This window comes from Teleopsis dalmanni, chromosome 1 (genome assembly GCF_002237135.1).
Source record: "Teleopsis dalmanni isolate 2A chromosome 1, ASM223713v2, whole genome shotgun sequence".
NCBI lineage: Eukaryota > Metazoa > Arthropoda > Insecta > Diptera > Diopsidae > Teleopsis > Teleopsis dalmanni.
Window position 1 is genome coordinate 117,388,174 of NC_051846.1, and position 11,178 is coordinate 117,399,351.

General features: G+C 39.3%; 1 protein-coding gene across 1 annotated transcript; it reads left to right on the top strand.

The window, feature by feature from the left end:
• The first annotated feature begins 5,517 nt into the window (after positions 1–5,517).
• Positions 5,518–6,153, top strand: LOC119665689. Its single transcript, XM_038074920.1, has one exon. The coding sequence runs from the start codon at positions 5,518–5,520 to the stop codon at positions 6,151–6,153; it is 636 nt and encodes a 211-aa protein (XP_037930848.1).
• Positions 6,154–11,178: the final 5,025 nt, after the last annotated feature.

Here is an 11,178-nt window from a genome sequence, read left to right on the forward strand (position 1 = left end):
GGGCCACGATCGACTTCAGAAGGAAGTCGAACGCTCTCTTAATAAAACCCAACTGAAATGAGCACCATAGGGGTGTTACAGGCGAATCGGCACCACTCGAAAGGAACATCTGCTACTTTGTGCAGGACCTTCGCCACAAAAGGACTGGCCATAGCGCTTATCCAGGAGCCATGGACAGTCGGTGGACAAAACTAAAAGGAGCAACAATAAATCTGATCACAGGATCAGAAACGACGATACCACAAGTAATAGAATCTCTAAAGAAGAGAGTTAAAGGCGAATCCGTTGATGTCATCACTGCAAAGTTGATGAATATTCGTCAAAATTCCAAACCGGTGAATACATATGCCAAGGAAGTCGAAGAGCTTACAAAAAAGCTACAGTGTGCATATATTTCGGATGGACTTACACCGACGCTAGCTGAATCTTATTCAACTAAGGCAGCTGTTAAGGCGATAATAAAAAATACTAGCAACGAAGAGTTCGACTAGTAATAGAATCGGGAACTTTCAACAACATGAGTGAGGTGGTAGAAAAATTCGTAAACTCCTGCACGGAATCAAATAGTCAAACATCCGCAATACTACATTTCGGAAGTAGACGCGGACAATCCTATAGACGTGGACAACCAAATGGACGCGTACAATTTCGAACACGCGGGCAGAAAAGGAACAGCTATAATAGTAATAGCGGATATAATCCTAATAATAGGAATAACTACCAGAACAACAGAAGAAATGTTCGTATTATACAGCACCCCAGGTGCTCAATAATTAAAAACATCAACAGAAAAATATATAATATTAATTTAAATCTTGCCAATTTCATTTTAGCTAGATCCACACTAAATAATAAAGTATCAGCATTTTTAATTGATACGGGTGCGGATATTTCTGTAATTAAAAAGAAAGAAATAGAAAAAGTTAGCATTAATTCGAATGCTATAATAAGCTTTAACGGCATAGGAGATGGTATAAAATATACTTTAGAAAAAGTTGAAACAGATCTCAAAATTGAAAACATGCTAATACAACATAGTTTTCATGTTGTCGATGATGATTTTCCCATTCTCTCGAATGCAATACTTGGGCTCGATTTTCTTAAAAAATACAATTGTATCCTTGAATATCAACAAGATCAAGACATTTTAATATTGAGACCATATAATTTCCCTCAACATCTGGCCATACCAATGGTAAATAACCTCAGAATAAACTCAATTTCACTTCCGGCGAGATCTGAAGTTTCTAGAACCATTGTTACAGATTCCTTCTACGAAGAAATATTTATACCCAATCAAGAAATACAAAATGGTAGTTTTGTAGCAAATACAATAACAACAAGTAAACGTACGTATAATTAACACTACCAATCAACACGCCTTCATACCAAATCTTAAAATTATTACAGAAGATCTTAACGATTACAGTGTAATATCAAAACCACCAATAACCAATGATAAAATAAAGTTGGAAAAATTATCGAAAAATTTCCCCGCTTTTGTATAAACAAAATTAGAAAACTTGTGCAAAAAATATGTAGATATATTTGCACTTGAATCAGAATCTATATCAGTTAATAACTTTTACAAACAAAAGTTGCGCTTTAAACAAAAGAGCCAACATATCAAAAAAATTACAGACTACCATATACCCATAAAGATGAAATAACCAGGCAAGTAAATAAATTAATTAAACATAATATTATAGAACCATCAACTTCTGAGTATAACAGTCCTGTACTGTTAGTACCAAAGAAGTCATTAAATGGACAATCTGACAAGAGATGGAGATTAGTTGTAGATTATAGGGGGATTAATAAAAAACTAATTGCAGATAAATTTCCTTTGCCAAGAATAGATGATATTCTTGACCAATTAGGCAGAGCAAAATATTTCTCTTGCCTCGATTTGACATCTGGTTTCCATCAAATTGAACTAGATGAAAATTCACGGGATATTACGTCATTTCCTACAGATAAAGGATCATTCCGTTTTAAACGTCTACCATATGGGTTAAAAATTGCTCCAAATTCATTCCAACGAATGATGACAATAGCATTTTCAGGTTTAACTCACGAACAACAAGCATTTCTGTACATTTTTCGGTACAGACAAAGACATTTTGTCGGATGATAGTAAATTTCAAACTATCTTAGATTATCCGACACCAACAAATGCAGATGCTATTAAACGATTCGTTGCATTCTGCAACTATTACAGACGATTCGTTCCTAACTTTGCAGAACAATCACGCGTTTTAACGAGACTCTGCAAGAAAAATGTGAAGTTCGAATGGAATAAAGAATGTGACGATGCATTTATTTACCTCAAAAATGCATTGGTAAGTCCCAGAATACTGCAATATCCCAATTTTCAAAAACAATTTTGTATAACCACAGATGCGAGTAAATTCGCATGTGGAGCAGTACTTTCTCAAGAGTACAATGGGATACAACTCCCTATTGCATACGCTTCAAGATCTTTCACCAAAGGTGAAAGCAACAAATCTACAATTAAACAGGAACTAGCCGCTATCCATTGGGCGATAACATACTTCCGCCCATTATATGGTACAAAATTCTTAGTTAGAAGCGACCATCGTCCATTATCGTACCTCCTTACTATGAAAAATTCATCATCTAAATTCACAAGAATGAGATTAGATTTAGAGGAGTACGATTTCACTGTTGAGTACCTACGGGGAAAAGATAACTATGAAGCGGATGCACTCACCTGCATCACTAGATGATAATCTTGATTGCGTTTAATAAAAATAAACAATTTAAGAGACATAGCAAACAAAAGAAAGCAAATAGAAATTGCTCTTCTACCATGTTTAAAAAAAATAATAGACGACAACGAGAAACTTAAAATACTCGAAAAGTTTCATGACGATCCAATTTTTGGAGGTCATCCAGGAATCCAACGCATGAACACCAAAATAGGTAGATACTTTTATTGGAAAAATATGACAGCAGACATTCGAAAATATGTTAAAAGCTGTCATAAATGTAAATTAAATAAAATCTCAAGACATATCAAACAATCTATGATATTGACTTCAACTCCACAAAATACGTTTGACAAAGTGGTGATAGATACCATTGTTCCTTTACCGCGAACTGAGTACGGCAACGAATACGCTGTTACAGTGATATGTGATTTAACAAAGTATTTAATCGCAATTCCGGCTACAAGCAAAAATGCGATGGTAGTTGCAAGGGCAATATTCGAAAATTGCATACTCATGAAAACAGTAATTACTGATATGGATACTGAATATAATAACCAACTATTCAGACAACTATTAAAGCTCTTGAATATAAAATCAACAACTTCTACAGAGTATCACCACTAAACGCGAGAACTGTGGAGCGAAATCACAGAACGTTCAACGAATATGTGAGAAATTACATTTCGAGCGAACGAGATGATTGGGACAAGTGGCTTAGGTATTACACGTACTGTTACAATACCACACCCTCAACAGTACATGATTACTGCCCTTACGAATTAATATTCGGTAAGGTGCCAATCATCTATGAATTTCTAAAAGAAGGCCAGGTAGACCCTGACTACAATATAGATGTCTATGATAAAGAAGTCAAGTATAAATTACAGATTGCACTTAAAAGAGCACGCATCTTAATAGATAGGCATAAGAATAGAAATAAGATAATTTACGATAGGACTTCTAATAAAATACAGATAGATATAGGAGATTTAGTATATATTAGTAATCCAGCTGGACATAAGTTAGGCAATAGATATAACGGACCGTATAGAATAGTTAATAAAGATAATAAAAATAATATAATAATTACAGATAGAATAAAAAAAAAGACAATAAATAAATAATATATGAACAAAGTTTTAAACTAAAATTTTTTTGTATTTAATTTAATACATACAAAAATAAAAATTTTATACAGTAATTAATGTAGATATTAATAAATATTTAATATTTTGCAAATATAAATAATAAATAAATTCATTCCCAAACCAAAAAAAAAGGGGGTGTAACATGTATACACTTTATATATATATAATTATATAAATGCATACTAAGGTGCATATAAAATATCATTAAATGGTTAACGTACAGTGTTGTGAATGTGCCCTATGCAGCACATTCCCATCATTGACTTTAGCCATATGCCAGCAGCCAGACTGCTGCAATATGAAACCTCACTTATGTGAGATAATAAAACGTATACATGCTCCTCTGCTGTGTTAGTGCTTGTTGTCATGTAGTCTATGTTTTCACGTAGTTGTGTTTGTGTTATTTTATGTAGTAGTAGTAGTAGTAATTTCATGTGTAATAGTAGTAGTAACTTTATGTAGGCTGACTGACGTGGTCCGAATGGCTACTATAACATCTTAGCGTCTCGGGGACCAGATGAGTCTTTGCGTTTTTGTGCTACTCATTAAGTTCATCAGTCAATCGATCGGCCTTTAATGAAAGTTTCGTTGTTTGTAGGATCAATGACCCCAAAGCAGTTAGCTCATGTCTCTGCTGGTTTTATGGTCGCCAGCAACTAGGCGGTGTGAAGGAAAACACCCTGGGTTTGAATGAAGATATGAAACAATCTATAGTTTTTGTCCCTAGTCTAAAATTTTTATATAAGGATGTATGGTGTAGTATGTGTGAATGTATGAATGAGACCCGAACAACCCCCCAATCTACGGTGGAACAGCTATGCCTGTAGGAACTTGGTCACGGGGCTAGTGATGACCTTAATAGCAAACTGCGGATACCATGTCATGGGCTCTGCCGATGGCGACTTTATACTTCCCTAATACTCGTGGGATATCATATGGATACATCTAATAAACAAACTAATGATGCTACCCTTATCGCATCAAACACTACTGCTGTCAGGCAGGGAATTAACAACGACCAGTCGACTGTTGTGTCACAGGTCAATGATTCTTTGATTCTGCAAAAATATACACGCTGTGGAAAATGTTTTTTTTTCCACAGTATACTGATGCTAGCAGCACAGAAACTGAAGGGCCTGATGCTGCCTCTATTGACATTGATGGAGTCAGTCTATTCTGAACAGTCAGGTGCTACTGTTGTCAATGTTTGTATAAAAGGGATCAGTTTACATGACCAGAAGGGTTTTGTAAAACTGAACTCAATGCGGAAGAGGAGGTTAAAGGCTTACATGAGCCAGGGACACTCTAGGGATGTTGCCCTAGACATGGTGTCTAAACTTCCAACTCGTGCGCCAGCTAAAAGGGCTTTACCTGACGACATGGTCATGCCAGCTGGTAAGAAACCAAAGAAGAACACCTCGATTCAGGGATCGAGTAAACCCTCTTTCAGCCAAGTAGCAAGTCAGGCCAAGGGGATCAAATTAGGATTTGTTCCTTTTGATTTGGCTAAGTGCCCCCTAAACAGGGAACAGATTGCACAGCTACATGAGGCCATAATTGAGACTGCCATAGAGTTGACGTCAGACGAGTTTAAACCAGAATTTTAAGGTTGTTTCCCTCGCACGGGATGAATCATGGTGGTGTGCACAAATAACCAAACGGCTGAATGGGTCCGTAAAAATGCGGCAGCTATTGCAACAAAGACTAAACTAGGCGCCAAAGTGGTTGAAGAGTCGGAGTTCCCAAAAACACACCTGGTGCGAGGATACTTTCCACACAGTTGCGATTTTGAAAACACCAAGGTTCTTCTTACAATTGAGGCCCAGAACAGGATTAAAGCAAGCACCTGGAAAGTATTACAGCCGACCGCAGAAAATTCACTGCTCCACATCGTCTTTGCTGTCGACGATGCATCCTGGAACTCACTGATCCAGAGTGGAGGTAGAATAGCATATCGCTTCAGCCATGTCAAGCTACTGCTTAAAGCTAACAGTATGACAAAGGAGGGGCAGCCACAACGGCCAAAACAAAAGGTTCCAAACAAACTCCAGATCACAAGGACGGAGAGACAGAAAGTGGAGCACGTGGTCCCACAATCAATACTTACGTCTACTGTGACTCCCAATGAGGCCATAACTACTAGTGGAGCCGCCATTCAAAAAAGGCTTTCGATGCGGCCACCTGTGGGTGGAGCATCAACAACTCCAAAAGAGCGCCAGAAGGAAAGAGGGCCACGATCGACTTCAGAAGGAAGCCGAACGCTCTCTTAATAAAACCCAACTGAAATGAGCACCATAGGGGTGTTACAGGCGAATCGGCACCACTCGAAAGGAACATCTGCTACTTTGTGCAGGACCTTCGCCACAAAAGGACTGGCCATAGCGCTTATCCAGGAGCCATGGACAGTCGGTGGGCATATAAAAGGCCTTCAACATCAATCAAGTAAGTTCATATATAAACGTGATATAGAATCGCCTAGAAATGCTATACTAGTAAACAAAAATGTTAACTGTATTCCAATTCCAGATTTCATCCAGAGGGACTTGGTGTCGGCCATTTTTGAGGTCCCGACGGAGTGCGGAACACGAGAGATCGTGATCGCATCGGTCTACTTTCCCGGCGATGCAGATGAAGCACCACCTGAAGCAGTCACGGACTTGGTAAGTTACTGCAAATCTAACAATTTACAATTTATAATTGGTTGCGACGCTAATGCGCACCATACCTTATGGGGTAGTACTAACATACATAGAAGAGGGCAAATGCTTTTAGAATACTTTAGTAGTAATAACATCAGCATATTGAATAATGGTTCTGAACCCACTTTTATTAATGCCATTAGAAGAGAGGTTCTTGACCTTACTCTTTCTAGTCAATTTATCTCCAAACACGTTGTTAATTGAAGGGTCTCAAAGGAGGTTTTTTTATCTGATCACCAACATATTCTTTTTGAACTGCCGGGCCAGATTTTATATAAAAATTCGCCAGCTGCACGTAAGTGTATCAACTGGGCATTCTTTACACTATCCTTAGCTAGTAAGGAGGATCAATGACTGAATTCAATCAGTCATATTGATAAACTTGAATTAGCAGCAGATCAAATAAAATTGTAACGACACGGATTTGTCGTTTTAAATTTGCTGAGGTATTACTCAGTCGTGGTCCGGGTCGTTGCAATAAATTTGGTTTTATTGAGCAGTTCGAAGCTGGTAAACCAAGGAAAGTTAAAAGACCGTTTGTTATTTTAAAAAAAAAACTTTATTTATTAAAAAGATTTCTTTAATAATTTATTTTAATCTTGACTCTCCTCAATAATTTTTACCCAAAGACGTCAGAACATCAAAGGGTCTTTTCCAAATCTACGCAATTAGTTTTTAGCCAAAGACGTCAAAACATCAAAGGCGTTATAAAATCTATTCAATAAGTTTTACCCAAAGACGTCAGAACATCAAAGGGTTTTTTTTTCAAAGCTACGCAATTAGTTTTTAGCAAAAGACGTCAAAACATCAAAGGCGTTATAAAATCTACTTAATACCTTTTACTGATTTATTTAGCCTTAGCGTCGAAACACCATGGGCTTCTAAAAAAAAAAGACTTAGCGCTGGAGTAGAGTACTACTCGTTTCGGTGTGCCGGTGCTAAGTGATTTTTCATATAAAATCTCCGCTGTTTATATACGACACTTTGCTTTGCTTAATTGCACGCACAAACGCACAAGTATAATTCGCTGTCAGCTTTGTTATGCTTGTCGTGTGTGCGGGTGTTCGCGGTTGGCTTTGTTTTGCTTGTCGTGTGTGCGTATGTTCGCGGTTGGCTTTGTTTTGCTCGTCGTGTGTGCGTGTGTTCGCAGTTGGCTTTGTTTTGCTTACCGTGTGTGCGTATGTTCGCGGTTGGCTTTGTTTTGCTTGTCGTGTGTGCGTATGTTCGCGGTTGGCTTTGTTTATTTGTTTAAATAATTTTTTACGTAGACGAAATTTTATAACTATTGTTTTCTTTTATTCAAAACAAATTCTAAAAATAACTCTAGCCTAAATATAGTCAATTCATTTCATATAAACATTAATTTTGTATAAAAATAACTTATGTCTAGCAATTCATTTCATATAAACATTAACTTCGTATAAAAATATATATATATAAAGTAAATTTTTATTTATGCATATACATATTTTAAGGTAAATAAATTTTACTTTATATGTCCCCTCTTCTTTGGGGGTGACTGAGTCATTAGGTCGGGTTGTTTGGCACCGTCTTCACTGCGACTTGTCCCTGACGGCTGATCCGTACTTGATATATGATGTTATTGATGGTGCGTCGGAACTTTGTCTGCTGTCCGGGTCGGTGATATGGAAGTAGTCGCTGGATCTCATTCTCCAGATCCTCTGGCCACTTTGGTTGCTCGGTTGTAATCATTACCTCGATGTTGCTAATGGCGTTATCTGGCTCTTTCGCTTGTGGTATCGTACTGGGAACCTCGTTTTGTACCTGTCCTGCTAGAATTTGTTGCAAGACGTCATCGATGACTGCAGGTGCTGGTGTTTCCATTCGATTTAGCAGGTCCATCAGGTTATTGTCGCTGTATTGTAACTCGTCGGTTAGTGCGGCAATATCTAATTCGTTGAGCATGTTACCGGATGTTTCTGTAGGGGTCTCGGCTTCTTTTAGGTTGCTTGACTTTGTTCGCCATCCGTCGACTTTTCCTTTTTCCATGCGGTCGCTTGGTAGCATCTTGGGTGTAGTGTGACTGGGCCCTTCACCGCTTTCACACGAGGTGTTGGTTTTTTGTACAAAATTATAGCCTTTTGGCGGGGCGTTGGTTGACCGTTTTTCCATGGTGCTACGGAAATTCTCCTTGCATATTCCACCTTATGCTTCTGGCCGGATGGTTCCGATGCTTCCGGTAATAACTGGCTGCGTGGCCTAGCGGCATTAAGCGCTTCTATTTGTTTGCGACATTTTGTCGCGGTTGCTACGAATTTATCTTCGTCGATGGGCTTCTTAGTTGTTGTGCTCTTTGTTTTACTTGACATAATGCTGTAGCTGATTTTTGATCCGTGTGTTTAGCTTGTGGGTTTAAGACTGACTGATGTATTTTTGGGTGCTTGCTGAAGATTATATTTTTTCTTAACGGTGCTTCCCGATTTCGTAGGTCGTGGGTTTTTTTTCTTATTATTCTTGCTCTTTGATATTATCACTGATGTGCACTCTAAGATCGGCAACGTGGGCTGTGATTGGTCTTCTTGCTTTGCATGGAGTGAGACGTGCTATCACCAGTGAGATAAAACTTTGTACTTTGTATGGACCATTGTATCGTGGTGCTAGTTTAGCGGTGAAGTCGTTTGCAGCCTTAGACAAGTGATGTTGTTTCACCCAAACGATCTGGTTGAGTTGCGGCTTCCAATTTCTTCTCCGTAGGTTATAATAGTGTGCCTGGGTGTCTGCAGCGTTCCGAACGTTCTCTCTGACATTTTTGAATACTCTTTGGAGTTTGTGTGCTCATGTGATCGGTGTTAGCGAGGCTTCGGCATTCCCAGGGGTGCATTCGTCAAAGAATACCGGTAATCTAGGTTCGCGCCCCTGAAGTAAATATGCCGGGCTGTATTTTGTGGAGTCTGACGAAGCTGTATTGATCGCCAGCATGATCTCCGGTAGCAGTTCGTCCCACGTGGTGTGTTGTTCCTGTACTAGTTGGGACATGAGGGTTTTCACTGTCCGATTTGTGCGTTCCGTCGGATTTTCTTGCGGCGTGTATGGTGCGGTGAGCTGGTGTTTCACATTCATTTTCTCCAGCCATCCTTTGAACAAATTACTGATGAATTGTGGCCCATTGTCGGTGATGACAATCTTTGGGGCTCCGAATCTCGCCAATACCCTTTTTCTAAATGCCCTGATGGTATTTTCACTGGTGGCGCGACGCATGGCAATGAGTTCCGTCCATTTGGAGAATTTGTCCACTATTACCAATAGCATGGTATTCCCTGACTTAGATCGTGGTAATGGTCCAATGAAGTCAGCGGACACTACAGCGAATGGTTCGTCTGGGACGGTTGATAGCATTAATCCTGCTGGTTTATTTCGATTCGGCTTGTATTTTTGACATGATTCACAAGTCTTGACATGTCTAGTAATATCTCGTGACATTCCCGGCCAGTAGTATTGGTTTTGCACTCTCGTGAGCGTTTTCCGAATCCCAAAGTGTCCGGCATGTACGTTGTCATGATTTTCCTGGATTATACGCGTTCGTAGGGTTTTGGGTACGCATAACCTCCAACTGTTGTCCTGGTACTTTATTGTGTTTTTGGGCAGATGTCTATACAATTGATTATTACAAATAGTGTAGTCGGGATTCTGTTGTGGATGACGCTTGAGCTCTTCCAACCGTTTTTAATACCATTTGTCCTCATGCCTGCTCTTGGAATCTGCTTGGATCTACCTTAGTATTTCCGTTGGTTGGCGTGAAAGAGCATCGGCCACCACATTAAGTTTCCCTCGGCGATACTAGACATCAAAGCGGTATAGTTGGAGTTCCAGTGCCCATCTCGCCACTCGTCCAGTAGGATTTTCAATCGAGTTTAGCCACTTGAGAGCTAGATGGTCGGTTATTACCGTAAACTCGTAACCCTCCAAGTAGGTCCTCATTTTTCGTATTGCCCATACAATGGCAAGGCATTCCTTTTCCGTGGCTGAGTAATTTATTTCCGTAGTGGAGAGATGTCTACTGGCGTAAGCTATTACCCGTTCTTGGCCCTCTATTTCCTGCGTTAATACTGCTCCATGACCTATGTTGCTGGCATCGGTTTGTAAGCAAAATCTTATGTTGAAGTCTGGACAGGTCAAAATGGGTGCTTCGGTCAGGAGGGTTTTGATTCTGGTAAATGCCTCTTGTTGTGCTTCCTTCCACCTCCAATGTTTTCCCTTTTTTAACATACTTGTTAACGGGTGTATTACTTGAGCAAAGTCTGGTACAAAGCGTCGATACCATGACGCGATGTCGATAAACTGTCGCAGCTGTCTGAGGTTGTTTGGAGGTTGCAAGTTTTGAATCGCGGCTACCTTATCCGGGTCCGTGTGGATGCCTTGTGCACTTACTACGTGGCCTAGGTACTTAGTTTCCGTCTGAAAGAATTCACACTTGTCTATGTTGATCTTCAAGTTTACAGCTTTCAGTCTGTGGAATACTTTTTTCAGATTTGTCCAGTGATGTTGCAATGAGGTCCCTGTAACAATAATGTCGTCTAAATAAGCAAACGCATGTGGTTCTAAGTCAGCTCCAATAACCTGGTCCAGAGCCCGTTG

What these genes read in the sequence shown, in the direction of transcription:
- LOC119665689 (XM_038074920.1), top strand. Translation starts at nt 5,518, where the DNA reads ATGGTGGTGTGCACAAATAACCAAACGGCTGAATGGGTCCGTAAAAAT.